At 39.1% G+C, this 23,813-nt stretch overlaps 1 protein-coding gene across 4 annotated transcripts in view; it reads right to left on the bottom strand.

The window, feature by feature from the left end:
* STXBP4 (syntaxin binding protein 4) overlaps positions 1-23,813 on the bottom strand; it is a 234,196-nt gene that overhangs the window by 26,664 nt on the left and 183,719 nt on the right. For 3 of the 4 annotated variants that reach the window (XM_055577592.1, XM_055577587.1, XM_055577586.1), the window contains one exon: positions 3,208-3,265. In XM_055577592.1, coding sequence (XP_055433567.1) covers positions 3,208-3,265 — 58 coding nt within the window. Of the gene's footprint in view, positions 1-3,207; positions 3,266-15,267; positions 16,285-23,813 lie in introns of those variants that run through there. The other variant, XM_055577590.1, reaches the window with a different exon arrangement.

Here is a 23,813-nt window from a genome sequence, read left to right on the forward strand (position 1 = left end):
TTTTCCACAGTTTCTCCAATTGTAATGGAGAGACAAGGATACCCACCACTATGCTTTAAAAAATCTTATCTCTTTCCTGCTTTTGGTAGGAGTCAAGATTAAGGTCAAGGAGGAGAACTCCCTAAGGAAGGTGTTTTCTATGACTGGAGTGGACTACACAAATGCAGTGTCTCTTTCTATTTCTTCACAGAGACTGAGCTAGATCTCAAGGCAGTCAAAGGGCTTGCTTACTTCTCTTTCCTCCTCTCCTTGGATGCTATTTTCCTTTGCAGCAGAAGCCCAGCCTGAGGCTACTGTTCCAGCCCGCAAAGGACAGTGGCTTAAACCTCTGGGTCCCAGGCAATGGGGCACACTCACTCTGATCCTCTCACACTCACGTCTCTCTCCCCCTCATTTTCTTTGGTGGTGGGTGATGGTGCCGTTAGTATCCTTCCCTCACAGGGCTCTGACACAGCTGCGTGTCAGGATACTGACAGATGGCTAAGGCGCAGCTGGGGTGAAGGAGTTCCCCACTGGATCCAGACCCCTTTACTGACATTTTTCAAAGGCCTCTGAATTAAGAACCCTGGTTTACATGAAGGCTAGTTTGCCTTCCTTTGATGGAGCACTTCTTTTGGGGATCTTCCAGGAGATAGGCATGGTTGAGAGCAGGATGCAGCTCACCACCATCATATCAACCTATTAAGAGCTGAGCAATACCCACTTTCCACATTGTTAGGCAGATTACATGATACAATGCATAAAAAAAAAAAATACCTAACAGATGCCTGGTTGCTAAGCATCATCCCCCATCCCTACATTTTTTCCTGTATGCGTCACAAAGTGAACATAAGAAAGAAAAGCAAAGTGAAACTTGTTCAGTCGTGTCCGACTCTGTGACCCCATGGACATTCTCCAGGCCAGAATACCGAAGTGGGTAGCCTTTCCTTTCCCTTCTCCAGGGGATCTTCCCAACCCAGGAATCAAACACAGGTCTCCCACATTGCAGGTGGATTCTCTACCAGCTGAGCTACCAGGGAAGCCCAAGAATACTGGAGTGGGTAGCCTATCCCTTCTCCAGGGGATCTTTCCAACCCAGACCAAACCATGGTCTCTGGCATTGCAGGCAGATTCTTTACCAACTGACATAAATTTGAATGTGATTTTTCATTTTCTTGCCATCCCTACACAATAGTGATTCAAGTCTTTCAGGAATAAACACACTTAAAAGACCATATTGAAGCAAAATATTCCTTCTGGAAGAGTTACGATTTGGGAAGTGACCCTAAATGTAATCTGTACATGGAATTCCTGAGTTCTTTGCTCCCAAAGTCCCTTTCTCCTTCATGTGTTATAAGCTACACCTTTCCTTTGTTAATTACTTTTTGCTAGAGACCAAAAGAAAAATAAATCAAGAAAATACTTTGCCAGCTTTACCCCTAGCTTTTCCTTAAAGGTTTTTAAAATATGGAGCTTTTGAATTTTCAATGTTTTAAATGTCATACAATTTTTCCTGTTCTTTTTTCCAGCATGATGTTTTCTCCATATTGTAAATTAATGACGACTGTCTTAGGCATCTATTGTGTTCAAAATTTTACGGTAGGTGCTTAACATTTAACAACTCTACAAAACACGTAAAATCCCCCTTATTTTTTGATGAGAAAACTGAGATGAAGAGAGATGTGGGAATCTGTGTAAAATCACAGAAGTTAAGAATTCAAAATGTGGATACTGCTTAGAAAAATACTTGTACATTTGAAAGAGCAGCAAGGACACATCTCTCTTTTCCTCCCCACGTGCATATCAAGGATCATTTGCTTAAAAAAAGGCCATGTAAAGCTGCGGTACATATACACAATGGAGTATTACTCAGCCATTAAAAAGAATACATTTGAATCAGTTCTAATGAGGTGGAAGAAACTGGAGTCTATTATACAGAGTGAAGTAATCCAGAGAGAAAAACACCAATACAGTATACTAACACATATATATGGAATTTAGAAAGATGGTAACAATAACCCTGTATACGAGACAGCAAAAGAGACACTGATGTATAGAACAGTCTTTTGGACTCTGTGGGAGAGGGAGAGGGTGGGAAGATTTGGGAGAATGGCATTGAAACATGTATAATATCATATATGAAACGAGTCGCCAGTCCAGGTTCGATGCACGATACTGGATGCTCGGGGCTGGTGCACTGGGACAACCCAGAGGGATGGTATGGGGAGGGAGGAGGGAGGAGGGTTCAGGATGGGGAACACATGTATGCCTGTGGCGGATTCATTTTGACATATGGCAAAACCAATACAATATTGTAAAGTTAAATAAAATAAAATTAAAAAAAAAAAGAAATTCTCTTGAGAAGAGTTGGTTGGGAATCCCCTTTGTGTTCTCTTAACTCCAACTCTGACATGAGAAGAGTTACCCAGAGCAACAGTGGAAGTACAGCCGGCCAGCAGCTAGAAAACGCATTTCTGTCAAGACTTTAAAAGAAAGGTCTCTATCAGTGATAGTCTAGTACAGCAGAAAGAATCCTGGTGGCAGAAGACTTGGATTCTCTTTTGGTTTGGTGATTTAGTTAGCTGTGGATTTTTGGGCAACTACTCTAGTACTTATTTTCTTCATCTATACATGAAGGATGTTCTGAGAATCCACTGAGATGGAATCTGTTCTTATACTGTCTCATTTATCTGTTCAGTTATATATTGAATGTTTTTCTTCCCTATTAAGTAAATTCCCTAATATCAGAGAAACAGTCTATATATTTCACTATAGTATGGAATATTGCCTGCCATGCAGCAAATGCTCAAAGAATCTTTGCAGAATGAATGAACTGTGTATACTGTAAAGCATGAAAAATGTTGATTGTTATTAGTATTATTGTTAATAAGTTTTAAGACACAAAACAGATTGTTTCAATAGATATTAACTTTGCATAAATATTAATACTTTTAGCCAGAAATGAATTCAGGTAGTAACATTTAGGTTTAAATGACAGTCTTGTTCCAATTTTTTGATGTTTCCCTTGAACTAATTATTAGGTTTTATCCTCCCTAAATGATATTAACATTTAAATCACATGAGATGAAAATGGTGAAGTTTCATTTCTTGTTACTAATTTTTGTAACCTCCAAGAGGGTTTCTTGGTTTTACTGATTATTCTGCAACTTCCAGGTTCTCTCCAGATGTGAAGAAAACTGCTTACTTGGTTGGGATGCTTGTACTTACTTGATGAAGTACTTGATTCCATCTGCTGTGTAAGCTTCCTCCCACCCGTAAGGTAGACCTACAGGGAAAGGAAACAAAAAATACATTTAATAAGATGATAAATATAACTTTATTTCCTGGGCACAGAATTCCCACTGCTTTACAATTATTTGAGTATGTTTCTTGTATAAAATAATTGTCTAGAAAGGAGGAATTAAAACAATTCAGATGAGCTTTCATATTCAGCATCTCATAACACAATAAATAAGTCTTCAGTTAACAATCTGCTTTAGTTGCATTAAATGGATTATGACTCGTCATTTACATGTGGTGAGCATTTTTGTCAGCAGGATTCACGCCAAAACTTGTGGTGCAGCGGATGGTTTTTGCCTGGAGGTAGAAGGATGGACAAGATGGCCTCTGCTTATCTATTTGGGCTCAAAGTTTCATTAATTGGCTCCCTTTACATTCTTTAGCTCAGTTCTACAGGGAATTGCTATATGAGTGCCAGATCAGCAGGAGTTTGCAAGTAGCTCTTGCACAAGACAAAATACCTTATGAAGTTTGAAAGCTTAGCAAATTGATTTACCTTGGATTGTGGTATTTTATTTCGTTAAGAATTTTGTGGACTAAACATAAATGGCCAAATAATTTGCTAAACTTAGCTTCCATTTCTGTAATGGGGTTGAGAATAATTAGTCAGATGTAAAGAAATGCAGATTGAAGTAAGCAAGCAATTATTTGACCATATTTCTGTAAATGAGTACATTTTTATCCTCATCATGCCAATAGAACAGGTTCAGGTTGAGGCAGCCCATTCACTTATATTCCAGTTATGCGTAGGTCAGCCTTCTCAGGTGCTGCCAGTGGTAAAGAATCTGCCTGCCCATATAAAAGGTGCAAGAGACATTTGATCTCTTTCTGGGTTGGGAAGATCCCCAGGAGAAGGAAATGGCAACCCGCCCCAGTATTCTTACCTGGAAAATTCCATGGACACAGGAGCCTGGTGGGCTACAGTCCATGGGGTTGCAAAGAGTTTACTGCTCATACATGGGTGGTACTCCTTTAGAATACCGGGTTTCCATCCCTTTGCTCCACCCCTGAGTACTCTTAAGGATTGTAATTGGATCAGTCTTTGGTACTGACTTATCAAGTCTCCTTTGAAGTCTCCTCTGCCAAAGAACAGACTCATGGCACAGGTAGCTTACTTCTTTAGAAAGTAATTAAGCTATAACAACAAACCATTGACTTCACTTTCAAAGTCTCACAAGCAGCAGAGCAAAAATCAGGAAGAGCAACTATGAATGAAATAAAATCTTACTCGATCACCATTTACTTTGAATTCTTTGAGAACAGCTCTAAGTATGCTGTTTTTATAACTAAGAAAAACAGAACAAGCTTTATATTTACCTCCAATCTTTTTAACACAAGTTGTATAAAATAAGACCTTGGCCCAAAATTCTATAATTATTTCCTCTGCAGATTAACACAGGCCACCTAGGAGTTTCTTTTACTTCTTAATGAATAAATATTTCTATTTTAAGTAGAAAATAAGCATTTCTGGGGACTCATCATGAGCAAATGACTGGTTTCTTAAAAGCCCCTGAAGTGACACTGTATACATCTCTGCTAGTATTCATGGCCAGCACACATTCAGTCAGACAGGCCGTGATCAACCGCCGTTGCTGCTCCAGTTCATATAGATTTATCTTCTTTACGCTTTCTGCATCTTTTGTTACAGATCACTTCATTCTTCATTGACAAGTCTCTCACTTGAAGGGAAGAATCTGATGACTATACACAAAAACCATGCTTTTATGACAAAAATGTTCAGAAATGCCAGGAATGCTAATCAATAAGGCAAAGACATGCTAAAAGTAGAAAGTCATTCTCATGCGACTAAGATTTTTCTTTAAATGACTTGTCTGTCAAGTGCAGTTACAGTCATATTTCTAATCTTAAATCACAGGTCTTTTTTTTTTTAAAACGAGGAGAAAAAATATGCATACTTTAAAGATAGTATCTTTTAATCCATAGGACCCTTTGAAATTTGAGATTGACATTGGGATACCACATCCCCATGCCATCTAAATAAAGTTTCTGTCTGACTATTTTCTTACAATTATTACAAGAACTATAACTTCACAACAGATTTATTAAAGGTACCAGTTCATATCTATATAAGTCAAAATGATTATCAATGCCTGTAGCCATCAAGATATTCTTGTGAATTAAATAGTATTTTAGAATAAATTATCTGTTCTGAAAAAACAGTATTTCCTTTTAGGAAACAGCATAGTTTCTTCTTTTTCATGCAGGTAATACAGTCTGAAAAAACAGACTTGGGGATTAAAGTGATAGCGGCTATATTTCAGTAAGAGTTCATTGATGGAAAACACAATCACTGTCCATTTATAAACCAAATCCCACAATATACTGATAAACCAAATATCCTACTTTATAGAGAACGGGCACTTTTGATTTCTACAAGCTTGTATAACTATGATGGATTTAATTTTCCCATAGTAAAGGTTTTCATCACTTCATAGTAAGTGATTTGGGTATAAATACAACATATTATCTAAATACTTTTTGATAATTGTTATATTAGCAATAGACCCAAGGCATTAAAATTTTTCTACATTCCCCACATCTTTATACTTGTAAATATATAATGCTCTTATTTTCCTTTTCTTATTTGCTTTAAAAGTGTTATGACAACTATTGTTTCTGACTGCAAGTATTTGTTTATGAACCCTCACATAACATTCTTTCCCTCACAGATCATTTGTTCCAGTGTACTCTTCATGAGTACTTTGCCAAAGTAGGAGTCTCCTGCAAATTCAACTTAGAATACTGGCTGTCACCTAACACTCCGTGTATCCAAAACCAAACTCCTCACACATCCATACAAAATAGCTCCCTTCCATTTCCCCAGTCTACTTATGTATTAAAGTTCTCTTTGTCATATTTGGTCCATTCATTAAATATTTATTGATCATTTTTTGTAATTGATTAATTTTATATGTTCAGCATTTTGCTTGGTGTTTGATAGATAATGAATAACAAATAAACTTGGACCCTGGTCTTATGGAACATTAAAAAAGTAATCATAATTAAAGACATCATAAAAAATAAGAATAAGTACTAGGAAAAAAAGTATTGAATACTCTGAAAGAGTAATTCATAGCACAGACAAAAGTTCAACTCCTTAATACATAAATAACTTCTACAAATCAGTAAAAGAAATGACAAATAGGAGTCTGTAGAACATGTAGAACATTCAAGACATGAACATACTTAAAATACAAAAAAAAGCTTAATTTCACTCTTCACAAGAAAAATACAAATTAAACTATTATGAAAGGCCATATTCATCATGTTAGTGAAGGGTAAAAAGTAGTGTAATAAGACATTGTGTTGAGGGTATGAAGAGGCAATATTCTCATATTGATGGGTGTATAAAATGATCACATATGTATGGGAGAACCTTGTCAAGATCTACCTAAACTTTAAATGCCAATAACAATAGTTCACAATGATGGAGTGGCCATATGCTGGACACTTGTTACACATGTACTGACTTTCTCATGTCTCACAACAATTTTAATGGTCCTGTTATTACTCTCATTTTACAAATAAGGAAACAGGCATGGACAGCTTCCATTACTGGCCCAAGGTTACACAGCTGGCAGATTAAAGTAGAGTCCAAACTCTTAACCACTTAGGTTGAAAAATGTTAGCTGCTCAGTTGTGTCTGACTCTTTGTGACCCCATGGACTGTAGCCCATCAGTTTCTTCTGTCCAAGGGATTCTCCAGGCAAGAATATAGGAGTGGGTTGTCACTGTGATTAGTGAATTCACACAGTGAATCTAGGGGATCTTCCTGACCCAGGAATTGAAGATGAGTCTCCTGCATTGCAGGCAGATTTTTTACCATCTGAGCCACCAGGGAAACGCCTGAACTGGGTCTATATGATCCGGCAGTTCTTCTAAGAATTTATCTTACAGATAGCCTTTATGTACAAGATAATTAATTATAAAAACAAAAGATTGAAAATCTAAATAACCACCCTTGAGGACTGATTAAAGACAACATGTCAGATACGGGGATACTGTCCAGCTGTGAGGAAGAACGAGAAAGTGTTTTATGCACAGTTTGGAGAAAGGGATGAAGGAGGAAGGAAGAATCTCTGGAATTGCTGGAGTCACCCGGGTACAGATGTGGGCAAGAACGCCCTAGGCTGCAGTGTGACAGGAAGTGCAGAGGCTCTGGGAGGGCGAAGGGGAGCCACAGGAGACTGGGTGGGGAGACAGGGTTTGCAGGCCCTGTGAAAATGGAAAGTTTCTTAAAAGGGAAGCAGATCTGCTGCTGCTTAAGATGAGGAAAGCTGCGAGAGAATGTTGCTCTGACCTTACACGGGGAGGGCCGCACAGCTCAGAGACTGGCTCCTCACTGAGTGACCCTCAGCTGACCTGGATTCCAAAGGGTGGTAAGCCCCCGTGAGAGAAGACGGGCCATGGGAACTCATTCTCTCTTGGCAGAGCACAGGAAGAAGTACTGCCATAAAAGGAGGCAAGAAGAAGACAGCTAAAACTGTAATCAACCTGTAAAGCCTGCTTATCGGCTAGCAAGGTAGTTTGGTGTTCCCAGAGCCCTAGATACAAGAGAGCCTGCTTTCTCTCATGAGAAAGACTGAGGGTGGGCAGGAGACCTCAGAGGGTCTCTGGGCGGTGCGGGTGCACGCAGGACCTGCACAGATGCAAGGGCGCAGCAGGCATATCATCCACACCCTGGATCCTCCTCTGACATGAAGTAATAGCGGCTGCAGCTGGAGAAGCAAGGGCCACTCCAGCTCCCACACCATGGACGGGACTCTGTGTGACACAAGGCTGCTCATCTGTTCTTGGGGGCGGGGCAAGGAACTGTCGCAGCCCCAGTCCCCCCCAGGCCGCAGGAAACTGCCTTTGCCCTGGGGGTGGAAACCTGGTGTCTTCACCCTGCACTGACACTGGTCAGCGGAGACGCGAGGGAAGGAGACCGTCCACATCTGGAGCCCCGCACTGATGCGAAGGAAGCACAGTCTGACCTCCACAAGGTGGGGGCAGGAAGCCTACTCGAGCACTCAGCAGCTCGCCAACAGGGACAGGAAGGCTGAGAAAGTCCTGCCCCTGAGACTCGGGCATAGAGCCTGCCTAAAACCCAGAGACTGCAGTAGGAAAGCCAAGAGCCCCTCCTACAGCCCCCATTCCCCCCATCCACCGCTCACTTGGCATCAACTGGCACCGAACTGCCTGCTCTGGGGGAAGGCGAGAGAGCAGACAGGAAATATGCGCTGAGTTGGGGTATACTGAGGGCCCCCACCCCCAGCACCCTAGCCCTCACTGAAGCACAGGAGGCCAGCAGGCAGGCACTGGAGGAATGAGAAGCCTGCGGCAAGCTTAGCACAAGCCTAGAAACAAAATGCAAAACCAGCCTGCCTACAAATGAGGGTGAATAACCCTCCCCACACTAAAGGCCTGACAGAGAAGACAGACCCATATCTGAGTTTAAATAACACTTGCCTCAGTCCCTATAGTTTTGTACCTTCAGTGAATGACAATCAAAATTATGAGACACAGAAAAGCAAGAGGAAATAAAAAGATCCATTGCCAAAAGATAAAATCACAAACAGAACCAGATCCAGAGACAATGCTGAGCTTTAAGGTAACTACACACTAAAAGATCTAGTGGAATATAGTGAATTATGGTTGTGTGACTGCAGGGTTGCTCATTACATGGGTATTACATGGGTATATTATGCAGAAGGTAGAGACTGAGCTTGTTGAGGCCCACAGTCTTGTTAAATGATGGGATGGAAGGAGAGAGCACCAGGTGAGCTAAGGGAATGTGTAAGAATAATTGGAATAATGGGCCCCAGACTTTAAGCTGAATAAGAAGATGAGAATAACAGTGGAAGCTGAAGGACAGAGAAAGCAGATCTCACTGAAGGTAGTAAACCATGTTTTGAGCTGGAAAGCTGGGAGGTTGACTGGGAGAGCCAGGAGTCTGAACCACTGTCGGTTGGTGCCAAGGGCTGTGGTGGGAATGGAAGACCACAGTAATCTGGGGAAAAATGGGCATTGGACAAAATGAACTGGACAGTAAAGGTGGTGGACTCACACAGATGATGGCAGGAGCTGGGATGGGGAAAAATGACGGAGAATGAGAATTCTAAAAATACAACAAAGACAACAGCATCAGTCTCAGAGAGCTCAAATAACCAAATCTATCTGAAAAAACATTTGCTAGTGTAATTGTTATAAAAACTCAAACACATTTGACTTTTAGCATCTGATATCTTGAGAAAGGGCTTCCTGTATGGCACTAGTGGTAAAGAACCTGGCTGCCAATGAAGGAGACGTGAGACCTGGGTTCGATCCCTGGGTCAGGAAGATCCCCTGGAGGAGGGCACAGCAACCCCCTCTAGTGTTCTTGCCCGGAGAATCCCATGGCAGGCTACAGTCCGTAGGGTTGCAAAGAGTTGGACATGATTGAAGTGACTTAGCACGCATGCACCATCTTGAGAAAAAGAGAAAGGAGAGGGAAAAAAGTCGGGGAAAGGTGGCTATGAGAAAAAAGAGAGAGAATCTCTAACTCACAGTTAATGAAGCTTCACTAAAGAATGTAACATTCATCACATAGTGAAATTTTTTTTTGCAGTCACAAAATCTGAATCTATATGTAATATTCCTCAACTATAAACGGAAAAACCATGGGAAAGTAATAATCTTGTGGAGTCTGTATGACAGTGAGAGTAGTAGTCATCTTGCCTAGCTGACAGGGTTATCATGAGGCTCTTATCAAAGAATATATAACTATGCAATGATATACAAAAGGAGACTGCTATTACTCAGAGTAAGAAAAATAATAGCTCTGTCTTCATCTTTTATGGTTCTACAGACATAGAGTATTCTGGACATTTAATACAGGAAAGGTGTTTATCTACAGGGGAAATCTCTAGTAATATGCTACGATATTTTTTTACAATCTTCTCTTAATATAGGAAATCGTATCATCTCTATTTCACTCATGCTAACATTTAGTAAAAGAATAACAGAAACCAGTGGGACAATCTGACACTCACTGAGTGGTGTGATGATAAATGTATAACAATGAGATTTTGGGGGCAGAAGGATCCCTAATTTACAGTATTTACTGATTTCTGTGGTGTAAATACTCCTACCAATGACTGATTTCAAGCTACTTATGTGATGTCAATGAACTACAGAGTTGGGAAGAAATGAGTAGTAGTACCCTACAATGTAGATTTCCCAGACATAAGAGACATAAATAACCTCAATGACAAAGATAAGAAAAATAATTAGGAAGTGGTAAGTTTTGAGTATTTATTCTTCTTTTCTAAAAAATATTTAAATTGAAATTTTAACATAATTTTTAATTGTTAACAATGGTTATGTTTCACAATTAGCTCACAAAATTCTTATAAGCTGGTACTAGCCAGCTCCAGTTTAACCACTGTGGAACCCATCTCTTATCTCCCTGGTCCTAATAGAAAATTCCAAAATTCAAATAGAATAGATGGAAAATACTGTTTTGTCCAAAAGATGATTACATGAAACCAGTCAGTCTCTAATAATGTGGAGAATCACTATCCTAACAATAAACTATGTATTTATCAGATGTTTTATAAATTTATAAAAATATTTTGTAAGTATTAACTCAGTTTACTCTTAACAATCATTTGAGATAGGTGCTATTATTAAACCTCATCTTACTGAGAAGAAACTGAAGGAATAAAGAGGTTTAAGAACTTGCCCCTTGTCATACTGTTAATAATGGTACAGTCACAATTTGAATCCAAGCAAAGTGGTGCTAGCCTATGCTCTTAACTACTGTCGTACTGCTTCCATTGCCTTAACTTTGTTAGCATGGCTAACAATCAATATTTTTAAATGGTCCAAAAGTATTTTGATTAATTTTTTGAAGAACTAAAAAAAAAAAACCCAAAACTCTCAACATCTCAAATTCTGCATTATTACCTAGAAAAACGCTCTTTTGAAAGAAACTGAAATAATTTTTAGGCTTGAACACAAAGCAGCCTATTTTAGAGAAATTCTAATGTTAGATTTACAATTGTACACGTTAATTTGTAGGTATGACTGGCAGTGCCAATTTTAAAAGAAGTACTAGCTAATTTTCCTATGAAAAAGGAATCTATTATACTGAGAGATGGTTGTAACCTATAAATAACCAAATAATATAGTATTTTAAGTATAAAAACTTTCTAAGGAAATAATTTATTAAAAAACTATATAGATTTCCTGAATTGTGCTTTAAACACTCCTTAACATTAGACTGGCATAAACTCTATATTCACAGACAATTTTGGATTTGTGACCTGATTTTTTACACATGGTCACATACATCGTCAGAAAGTGAAGAGGAACTAAAGAGCCAAAGCTATGGTTTTTCCAGTAGTTATGTACAAATGTGAGAGCTGAACCATACAGAAGGCTGAGCACCAAAGAACTGATGCTTTTGAAATGTGATGCTGGAGAAGAATCTTGCGAGTCCCCTGGACAGCAAGCAGCTCAAACCAGTCAATCCTTTGGCCCCCTGATGTGAAGAGCCGACTCATTGGAAAAGACCCTGATTCTGGGAAAAATTGAGGGCAGGAGGAGAAGTGTGGGTGACAGAGGATGAGACGGTTGGATGGCATCATTAACTCAATGGACATGAGTTTGAGAGTAAACTCCAGGAGACAGTGAAGGACAGGGAAGCCTGGCATTGTTGCAGTCCATGGAGTCACAAAAAGTTGGACATGACTTAGCAACTGAATAACAACAACACACATTATCATTTAAACAAACAAAAAAGCAAATGACTATATAATATAGGAAGATTTTATGTTTTTATATTTGTATGTCTCAAATTCAGGAGTTTAAATGTTAACATAATTAGACAAGTTTTTTCCAATTAGAGGTTACTCATTGAGCAGGTTAAAAGCTATAATATATTAAAGGAACAAAACGGTAAAAATATTCCTAGAAGTCATCTGGTGGTTCATAGTCCTCTTTATCTTGTCACTCTTTCTGGGCAACTTCTACCCTAATACCCACTTAGGAAGATGGAAAAAGCTAACATTTATTTTCTACATTTCTTTTCCCAATAGATGCAAAAGGCAGTTATTTTTACAGTTAAAACCATGGGGTGATTTCCCTGAACTCTGATATGCAGACATTCGAGAAGCCAGCTGAAATGTTCTTTCCTATGTGGCTAGCTTTCATCCCATGACCCAGACTGAAGGCGAGAATGTGGGATTTCACTGGGTATTGTCTCTGGGCATTCAGACAATACTGGGGGAATGATCTGGTTTAGGTTTGTTTGGCTTAAAATCAATTACATAGACTTCATTCTGTGCACTAATAGAACTTGGCATAAACCATACTGAAACTTTCTTCACTAGAGATCTCTCTGCATAATCAAGCCTAAATGTGTGTGTGTTCCTAATTACTTTTAAGTGTACAAAGATTAACAGGATTTCTTTAAAGCACTGCCACTGTTACAATAATAAAGGTATTAAGAGGTCAGTGGCTGCTGAACATGAATTAATCCACATATCAGAAGGGAAAATGAACTGCATCTTCTCCTTTCTTCTCCATTCAGCAAGACTGAATTCAGTAACTAAGAGTGGCAAAGCTGCTGTCAAGTAAGCTTGATTTCCTCTGGTTAATGACAACATATTATCAGCAATATGTTAGATAGTCTGAACTGGACACTATTATTTGTCTGCAACTAAGTCGGCCAAATTTTTCACTCTCCTCTTTCACTTTCTTCAAGAGGCTTTTTAGTTCCTCTTCACTTTCTGCCATAAGGGTGGTGTCATCTGCATATCCGAGGTTATTGATATTTCTTCCGGCAATCTTGATTCCAGCTTGTGCTTCTTCCAGCCCAGCATTTCTCATGATATACTCTGCATATAAGTTAAATAAGCAGGGTGATAATATACAGCCTTGATGCACTCCTTTACCTGTTTGGAACAGTTGACCTGTATATAGGTTTCTCAAGAGGCAGGTCAGGTGGTCTGGTATTCCCATCTCTTTCAGAATTTTCCACAGTTGATTGTGATCCACACAGTCAAAGGCTTTGGCATAGTCAATAAAGCAGAAATAGATGTTTTTCTGGAACTCTCTTGCTTTTTCCATGATCCAGTGGATGTTGGCAATTTGATCTCTGGTTCCTCTGCCTTTTCTAAAACCAGCTTGAATATCTGGAAGTTCATGGTTCATGTACTGCTGAAGCCTGGCTTGGAGAATTTTGAGCATTACTTTACTAGCGTGTGAGATGAGTGCAATTATGCGATAGTTCGAGCATTCATTGGCATTGCCTTTCTTTTGGATTGGAATGAAAACTGACCTTTTCCAGTCCTGTGGCCACTGCTGAGTTTTCCAAACTTGCTGGCATATTGAGTGCAGCACTTTCACAGAATCATCTTTCAGGATTTGAAATAGCTCAACTGGAATACCATCACCTCCACTAGCTTTGTTTGTAGTCTAGTCAAAGCTATGGTTTTTCCAGTGGTCATGTATGAATGTGAGAGTTGGACTCTGAAGAAAGCTGAGCGCCAAAGAATTGATGCTTTTGAACTGTGGTGTTGGAGAAGACTCTTGAGAGTCCCTTGGACTGCAAGGAGATCCAACCAGTCCATTCTAAAGGAGATCAGCCCTGGGTGTTCTTTGGAAGCAATGATGCTAAAGCTGAAACTCTGGTACTTTGGCCATGTCATGTGAAGAGTTGACTCATTGGAAAAGACTCTGATGCTGGGAGGGACTGGGGGCAGGAGGAGAAGGGGACGACAGAGGATGAGATGGCTGGATGGCATCACCGACTCGATGGACGTGAGTTTGAGTGAACTCCGGGAGTTGGTGATGGACAGGGAGGCCTGGTGTGCTACAATTCATGGGGTCACAAAGAGTTGGACACAACTGAGCGACTGAACTAAACAGTCAGCCTCTTGAGAAACCTATATGCAAGTCAGGAAGCAACAGTTAGAACTGGACATGGAACAACAGACTGGTTCCAAATAGGAAAAGGAGTACGTCAAGGCTGTATATTGTCACCCTGCTTATTTAACTTCTATGGAGAGTACATCATGAGAAACACTGAGCTGGAAGAAGCACAAGCTGGAATCAAGATTGCTGGGAGAAATAACAATAACCTCAGATATGCAGATGACACCACCCTTATGGCAGAAAGTGAAGAGGAACTCAAAAGCCTCTTGATGAAAGTGAAAGTGGAGAGTGAAAAAGTTGGCTTAAAGCTCAACATTCAGAAAACGAAGATCATAGCATCTGGTCCCATCACTTCATGGCAAACAGATGGGGAAACAGTGGAAACAGTGTCAGACTTTATTTTTTTGGGCTCCAAAATCACTGCAGATGGTGACTGCAGCCATGAAACTAAAAGACGCTTACTCCTTGGAAGGAAAGTTATGACCAACCTAGATAGCATATTCAAAAGCAGAGACATTACTTTGCCATCAAAGGTCCGTCTAGTCAAGGCTATGGTTTTTTCCAGTAGTCATGTATGGATGTGAGAGTTGGACTGTGAAGAAAGCTGAGTGCCGAAGAATTGATGCTTTTGAACTGTGGTGTTGGAGAAGACTCTTGAGAGTCCCTTGGACTACAAGGAGATCCAACCAGTCCATTCTAAAGGAGATCAGCCTTGGGTGTTCTTTGGAAGCAATGATGCTAAAGCTGAAACTTCAGTACTTTGCCACCTCATGCAAAGAGTTGACTCATTGGAAAAGACTCTGATGTTGGTAGGGATTGGGGGCAGGAGCAGAAGGGGACGATAGGGGATGAGAAGGCTGGATGGCATCACCGACTCGATGGACGTGAGTTTGAGTGAACTGCGGGAGTTGGTGATGGACAGGGAGGCCTAGTGTACTGGGATTCATGGGGTCATAAAGAGTTGGACACGACTGAGTGACTGAACTGAACTCAAGAGTCAACTGAGAGTAATAGGTAGACAAACTTGATTTAGGAAAATAGAAACATAAAAAGGGAGAGGGAGAGAAAACATAAAAGGGTACTTCTTAAATTTAGGCACAGTAAACTTGGGCAGAAAAAGTGAGCTTAGAGACAGTGGATTGAAATTTCTAGATTTCGTCTCTCAATCTGATTTGGAATCTCATCAAACTCTCCCTGGTCAAAATCTCCTCCTTATGCTTATCCAGCAGGGTAATCTCCCAAACATTCTCAGCAGTACCTCAGGCTCTTTACCTACCTAGGCCCTGGATCTCTTAGGAACTTCACTCAACACTTTTTCTACTCACATTTGTTTAGTGACTGCTATCCAAGGACTGGTAAATGGTGACCAGATTCAGAACAGTCTGGGCACTCAAGAAATACTGTTGACTGACTGCAGAAATTTGACTCCTATGAAGGCTGATGTTTCAGGGAATCCAGCACATATTTGAAATTTTATTGTTGTTATTAAGGCCTTTGTACTCACCAGGGGATTTTCACACAAATATTTGCACAACTGTTAGTTGTGGATTTTGACAACAGGATAGTAGAGGACCAACAGACATGCAATTTTAGAAACACTATCACAGAGCAGATGAAATTAAATCAAGATCACTTGTGTTTCTACCCAGAGGGCAAATAATGGAACTCTAAGCATGACTAGTACCTAATCATGTAGCATTTTGCTGTTAACATCCTTGTCTTTAAATTTTTTAAAAATGTGATTATTGGAAAATCTATTAAAGGATTTCACATTACTTTCAAATAAATTTTTTAAAAATCAAAAGAACAAAACCTCTTTCGGAGGTTTGCACGTGTGCGTGCATGTGCGTTAAATCTTGTGTCAGTTGTGTCCGACTCTTTGTGACCCTATGGACTGTAACCCACCAGGCTCCTCTGTCCATGGGATTCTTCGTGGCAAAAATACTGCAGTGGGCTGCCATGCCCTCCCTCCAGGGATCTTCCCAATCCAAGGAGCAAAGCGCGTCTCTTATGTCTCTTGAACTGGCAGGCAGGTTCTTTACCTCTAGTGCCACCTGGGAAGTCCCTCTTTTGGGTGGTCACCTTTAAAAAGATTTGTTTACATTTTTATCAAATATATTTTTTAAAAGATGCAAAGACAAGCAATAAAAACACTTTAGCAGAACAGATAAAATTTTCAAACAATAGCTTTCATGCAGTCAGACAAACTCAAGACTGATTACATTAAAGAGTTATAAACTCAGAACACGTGTACACCCGTGGCGGATGCATGTTGATGTATGGCAAAACCAATACAATATTGTAAAGTAAAAAAAAAAATAAGAAGAAGAAGAAAAAAAAAAAAAGTTATAAAATCAAATAAAAGAACTTTGCTTTTTCTCCTCTTCAAAGAATATTAGTGCTCACAGAATAGTTGACTACCACTTAAAAAAGTAAAATATCTGTACTGTGGCATTTAAAATCTTTTCAAAACACATATCCAAAGAAAGACATACTTGAATCTTCACTGAAGCTTTATTCATAATAGCTCCAGATGAAAAGAATTAAAATGCCCATCAAGTGGTGACTGGATAAATTGTGGAATATCAATCAATCAATACTGCTGAACAACACTGATACAATTGATGCACATACCATAGATGAATCTTAAAAGCACTATACTAAGTGGAAGATACTATTTATATGAAACTTTTGAAAAGGCAAAACTATAGTGACAGAAGGCAGATCAGTGGCTGCCTGGCTCCAGGGCTAACGGACTGAGCGCACAGGGGCACGTGAACAAGCTCTGCGGTGATGGGAATGTTCTCTAACGTGATTATGATGGCATTACGTAACTGTATATATTTATCAAAACTCAGTGAATTGCACACTTATTTTTATTATATATAAATTATTCCTTTTAAATTAAAAATAACAGGGAACTCTCTCAAGACAGCAATATAAACAACCTCATTAAAAAAACACTTTTTAAATATAGCTTCAATCTTTTATTTTTTCACTTTTATGTCCTAGTAATCTTATTTATTGTCTAGTCTCCTACAAGTATTGACGTCTTCCTTTCTATGGTTCTTCAGATACTGTTCTTTCTACCTGGAATGCTCACCACTGTGGAATATATTCACTCAATAACCACTTTTGAATGAACTTCAAAGACAACAGTCACATACCAGAGTGTCTTTGTCAGGATGTAGGCAATTCTCTGATTTAGGGACTTTTTCAGTTGGGGAGTGTATCTAGAATTTTTCCTTTGGTATTTAATTTACATACAATAAAATGCACACACCTTAAATGCACAATCACTGATTTTTGACGAATGTTTACACCTGTGTAATCCAAAACACCATCAATATACGAAATATTACATCACCCCAGAAGGATACCATTCCTGATGATTTCTACCACCATTCCCCAGACTACCATAATTTTTAGAAACATTATGCTTTTTACTTTAGAAATTCCATTTAGTTTAATAAAGGATTTCTATTTATCTGCTGAGATAGCCTAACTTTGCATTCACTGTGAATATATTTTCTTTTACTTCATTGAACATAGTTTTAAAAAGCACTTTCATATCCTTTTCCAGTACCTGGATCCTTTGGGAGTCCGTCTCTGCTCTTTGTCCTTTTGCTTAAGAATGTCATACTTTCCTGTTTCTTTTTACATTGAGTAATTGTGTTTTACATTCTGGACATTATGAATGTTATATGATAGAAACTCTGAATTCCATTATAATTACTCTGAAGAGTGTTGATATTTTCAATTTTGCAGGAGATTTACTTGGTCAGACTCAAGCTATAGGCTCTATCTACCTCTTGGGCAATGACTGAAATCTCTGTTCAGTTTTCTATACCCCCTTGGCTGGGCTGTTGCAATCTTCTCTGGGCTTGGCTGGGGTCAGTCACAGAGTCGAGTGGAATTTATACACAGAATTTGGGGGCCCTGTATTTGGCTGTCTCCTCTCTAGACTTTTCTTCCCTCACTTTCCATTAGTAAAGTTTGCCTCAAATGTCATATTCTAGTTCTATATCATAGAGACTTCAGGTTATCAGAGTTTTACTGCCCCATGGGTCCTGTTAGGTCTTGGAGTAGAGTGAGGCAAGCAAGGTGTCCATGGTTCAAAATTTAAGAAGGTGCTTACCCTCAGGCTCATTCATGTAAATGAAGAGTCAGCACCCAAGAGTGAGTGCTTCCTTTAACAGGGTTCTGCTTGCCTCACTCTAGGCCCAGCCCTGGGTCCTGCCCTCAGTCTGAAAGTGGAACAAACAAGAAACTTATCCCCAGTTTGTTCTTTCTTCCACTTTTTGACTATTGTCCAGAATCTGCCTGATTTTACTCTCTAGAGGCTTCAAGTGGTTGTTTTTCTGTTTTTCCCAGGGTTTATAATTGAGTTTTGAAAGACAGTTAGTCTGTCAGGAGATTATTCAGTCATACTGAAAGTAGAACTCTCAGAATCAAAGAGTTTTTGAGTAGAAAGAGATTTTAGAAATTCTTGATTCAGTTGTCTAATGCTATAAATTGGAGACTGATGCCAAAATAGGTTAAGAAGCTTTATCATAGAGTCAATTATATGGAAGGTCAGTAATTTAACTTCTGATCTAGACATCATCCAATATGCTACTCTGTAATTATGCAACTTCTGTGCAGAGTAAAAAATGTTGTCCTCAGACTTCTCTTTCAAATGTAAACAGTATATGAATTCTCAATTATTAACTACTTCCTGCTTAACAGTTTTGCTGTTGTTATGGACTGAGTGTGTGTGTTCCTGCAAAATTCGTATGCTGAAGCCCCAACCCCCAGCGTGGTTGTGTATAGCAGTGGGGGCATCTAAGAAAGTAATTAATGACAAATGGTGTCATAGAGGTGGGGCTTTGATCTGATAAAACTACTGTCTTATAAAAAGAGATTCTGACCCCTCTCTCCCTACTCATGTGTGAATAAAGAAGAGATCACGTGAGCACACAGAAAGATGGTAGCTGCCTACAAGTCAAAAGAAGAGGCCACAGAATAAAACCTATGTTCCCGGTACCTTGACCTTGGACTTTGTAGCCTCCAGAACTGAGAGAAAAAAGTTTCTGTTGTTACTCAGTCTGTAGTATTTTGTCATGGCAGCCTGAGTTAGCTAATACATTATAAAAATGGATCTAAATTTTGCACACTGGTAAATCAGTTTACTTGACAGAAATTAGATTGACCACACTGAGGTAAATTCATACTCTTCTTTAAAAGATTTTGAACTCATTTAAAAGTAAAATCTGTTAATCAGTACAATAAAAATAAATTTCTTTTGAGTGCTAAACCCATCACTTTAGGTAAATCTTCTGTGAGATGAGAGGGCAAAAAGTGTTTCTAAGACAATTTATCCTATTGTTTTTCCTATCTTCTTTTAAAGTGCATCTATATCTATCTATTAAAATGAATCAGAGTCTATTCTGCAAATGCCTTATAGAGTCATACTTTCTAAAACAGCACGTAAACAGGTGTCATGTAAAAAGCAAGGCCTGAACACATATTCCTTATTTGCATTTTTCAATCGAACAGAACTTAGTAAGGACCATCAGTATCAAAAGAAGCTAAGAAATATGAGAATTATCTCATTTGATCAGTGATGATGATAATTTCTGATAATTCAGTATAAAAACACCTGCAATTATAAACAGTCGATTTTTATTTCTATATATTGATTCGGTTTGACTGATGTAGACAACCATACCCAGTAAATCACATGTGAATTCTGCAAATCTCCCCTTAGCTTTATACCAACATATCCAGCTTTAGGCCCCCAAGTATTTCTTTCCCTTTCATTTAACTATACTAAATTACTGAACAAAAAGAAAAGCTGTTCTATTTGGGGATCCTGATAACAAAAGTGCTTAGGTTGGAGATTTGCCAAATACTATGTTGGAATCTGGGGTTTTAGGACTGGAGCTTCAGCAAATCTTTCTAAAATTATGTATCTGTTTTAATTAATAACAGAAGAGAAGATGGATAACAAACTCAAGGAATTAAGAACTCTCAAATTTGAATGAAAAAAGGGGGAACTAGTGAAATCTCTCAAAGAGATTTTCTAATTAAGAAAATTTATTTTCCCACTTTCATTTACACTTTGATTTGAGGTAATGATCTTTAATGATGTATTTTATTGTCACCCTGTTTATTTAACTTACATGCAGAGTACATCATGAGAAACGCTGGGCTGGAAGAGACACAAGCTGGAATCAAGATTGCCAGGAGAAATAGCAATAACCTCAGATATGCAGATGACACCACCCTTATGGCAGAAAGTGAAGAGGAACTCAAAAGCCTCTTGATGAAAGTGAAAGTGGAGAGTGAAAAAGTTGGCTTAAAGCTCAGAAAACGAAGATCATGGCAACCGGTCCCACCACTTCATGGGAAATAGATGGGGAAACAGTGGAAACAGTGTCAGACTTTATTTTTCTGGGTTCCAAAATCACTGCAGATGGTGACTGCAGCCATGAAATTAAAAGATGCTTACTCCTTGGAAGGAAAGTTATGACCAACCTAGACAGCATATTCAAAAGCAGAGACATTACTTTGCCAACAAAGGTTCGTCTAGTCAAGGCTATGGTTTTTCCTGTGGTCATGTATGGATGTGAGAGTTGGACTGTGAAGAAGGCTGAGCGCCGAAGAATTGATGCTTTTGAACTGTGGTGTTGGAGAAGACTCTTGAGAGTCGCTTGGACTACAAGGAGATCCAACCAGTCCATTCTGAAGGAGATCGGCCCTGGGATTTCTTTGGAAGGAATGATGCTAAAGCTGAAACTCCAGTACCTTGGCCACCTCATGCGAAGAGTTGACTCATTGGAAAAGACTCTGATGCTGGGAGGGATTGGGGGCAGGAGGAGAAGGGGCCGACAGAGGATGAGATGGCTGGATGGCATCACTGACTTGATGGACGTGAGTCTGAGTGAACTCCGGGAGTTGGTGATGGACAGAGAGGCCTGGGGTGCTGTGATTCATGGGGTCGCAAAGAGTCGGACACGACTGAGCAATTGATCTGATCTGAATGATGTGTTTTAATGATTGTTTGCAATATCTTTAACTAAAAATGTTAAGTATTTATAACAAAAACAAGTACTTCAAAAGTGTTTAAATGTTGCTTCTGCTTTAGGCAATCTCCTCCTAATCTTAATATTTTAATTTCCTTAGAAAGTCATACACCAACACATACATCTAAATACATGAATTTACAATCTAGAGAGAAATTTCTGACCAGCTCATGTTTTCATAAATTCAAAGTAGACAGAATTTAAATTAACTACCTTCTATTAATTATACAAGTAGCTTCATGGAGTTTAATTCTATTTTCATTTTTAAATAGAGTCTTTCATAAAAAAAAAAAAAATGCCAAAACGTTCCAACCACTCTCAATGTTTTGCTTTTCCTCAATACATGTCATGCTCTTTCAACTCCTCACTGCATTTGCACAGGCTATTAACTCTGTCTAAAATTACTAACATTTTCCTTTCTTTTCTGCCTTGTAAACTTCTGCTCATCAAGCTGGAACCAACTTAAATGGTACTTCCTCTGTGCATCCTCCCCTAATTTCCTTGGCAGAATTCATTTCTCCCTCTTCTGTGGTACTTCTGTGGTTTGTACTAGTTTCTGTCATAGCACTTATCACTCTTTCATGGCAAACATGAGTTCCTTGAGTTTTAAACCTTTGTATCACTTTCTGGTACACAGTATAGTCTTTGGTACATGGTGAATGTTCAACAATATTTTGTTGAGTATTCACATCCCAAGAAGTAAGATTATCTTCAGATTTGTAAAAGCAAGATTGCCTGAAGGGATTGAGGAAAAGAGTTGCACATTAGTAGGAACGCTTTCAGGTGAAAGTGACAGACCAGCCAACGACGGGGGCAAACAAGCAGGAGTTAAGCAGCCTAGAGTGTGCCCGGTAATAGCATCAAGGCCTCGGGTTCTGTATTTCTGCCCCAGTGCAACCTTGTAGGTGCAGGGCCTCCAAAGCTATAGACATATCTATACTGAAGACAGGAAGAAAGGGAAAAAAGTGGTCTGAGCTCCATCTGTCCTTATTCATTAATCAAAAGCTTTACAGAAGTTCCTAAGCAGATTTTCGTTCATATGTCATTGGCCAGGAATGGGCTACCCTCAGGAGCAGGAGGTTCAGAAAGCAAGTACCTGGCTTTACAGTTTCTGCGTGACACACCTGGTAGGACAATCAGTCTGCCATAGATGACAAAACAAAAACAACAAGAGAGTGGATTAAGGTTAGGGAAGATAGCAACGTCTGTCAGACTGAGTGTGCCTGAGCCCTTGGGGACCTTAGGGTATCAGCGCAAATAGTTAATAAGTCATGTTGCAATATTTTCTCAAGGCTGTGTTGCTTATAGCAGAATAAATAATGAGATATCTGTTTCAACCTTGTATCTCAAAGTTTTTCAGTGCTTTTAAATTATGACAGTTTCACTTTTATCTTCCAGTCACTACAATACCCTTTTGGTTCCACTGCTGCCATTCAAAATTTCTCAGAGCCAAATCTTAAGTGTTTCATTCCTTGTAAATGCTTGCCTGATTTTAAAACAATTTCCCTCATTGTTCTTTTGAGCTACTAGCACTTTATACCATTCATAAAATAGTTAATATCTTCAATTTAGCATTATGATAATTTGCATAGTTATTTTGTTCCCCTCCTTCCATATACTGCTAGCTCCTTGAGGGGACTGAGTCCTACTAAAACATATTTGGTTCCAAAAAATTTATTTTCTGAGTTGAATATTTAATTCATTTCCTTTCATTTGCTTAGTCAGACGCTTAGTGTTAGTGGGAAGGAAATGGAAGGCCAGACTAACCTGAATAAGAACAAGGCCCCTTCTAGCCTATGGTGACATTAAAAAGAACAAAGGAAAAAAAGGTCCCATTATGGGTTGGAAATGTGCAAGTGCCAGAAAACACCACCTCCTCTGAGTTGATGCAACTCAGGTATGGAGCTTGGAAGGCTGGTGGCCTTGTGAAAATCATAAAATGGCACTTCTTCCTCTAGGATATGTAGTGCTGTACCTCAAAATCCAGGTGGGCAAACACAGCAAGGATGGTATTTCAGCCCCCCGGAACCCCTAGATTTTTGCCGACTGCACAAAATGCTCATGCTCTGTGGCAGACATACAGAGGGGTTTCAGCAGTTTCATTTTCATCTAATATATCTACATGTTTTATATGATTTCTCCAGGCTCTGTAGTGATGGCAAACACAGGATAGGTCTGATTGTCCAAAGATCTTCTTCAGAATTGAGCCCAAGTTCGTCTTCTTGTTGTGCTTCTATCTGATAGCCCAAAGACTTAACTTCTGATGCTATATAATACTCACATCTCAAAGCACCATACATGGCTCTGGAAGGAAGCTACTTGGTCAGCAACACAAAACTAACAGAATGATGTGTAACTATTTACAGCTAGGGATCACAGACATTGTACTTATTAGACATCTGTGCATATGTACAAAAAAACAGTATTTAAAAATCCAATAAATCAAATCTACTTTAAGGATGTAATTTATGGAGACTTGCCTGATGGTCTAGTGGTTAAGAATCTGCATTGCAATTTAGGGGATATGGGTTTGATTCCTGGTTG

This window comes from Bubalus kerabau, chromosome 4, assembly GCF_029407905.1.
Source record: "Bubalus kerabau isolate K-KA32 ecotype Philippines breed swamp buffalo chromosome 4, PCC_UOA_SB_1v2, whole genome shotgun sequence".
NCBI classification, from domain to species: Eukaryota; Metazoa; Chordata; class Mammalia; order Artiodactyla; family Bovidae; genus Bubalus; species Bubalus kerabau.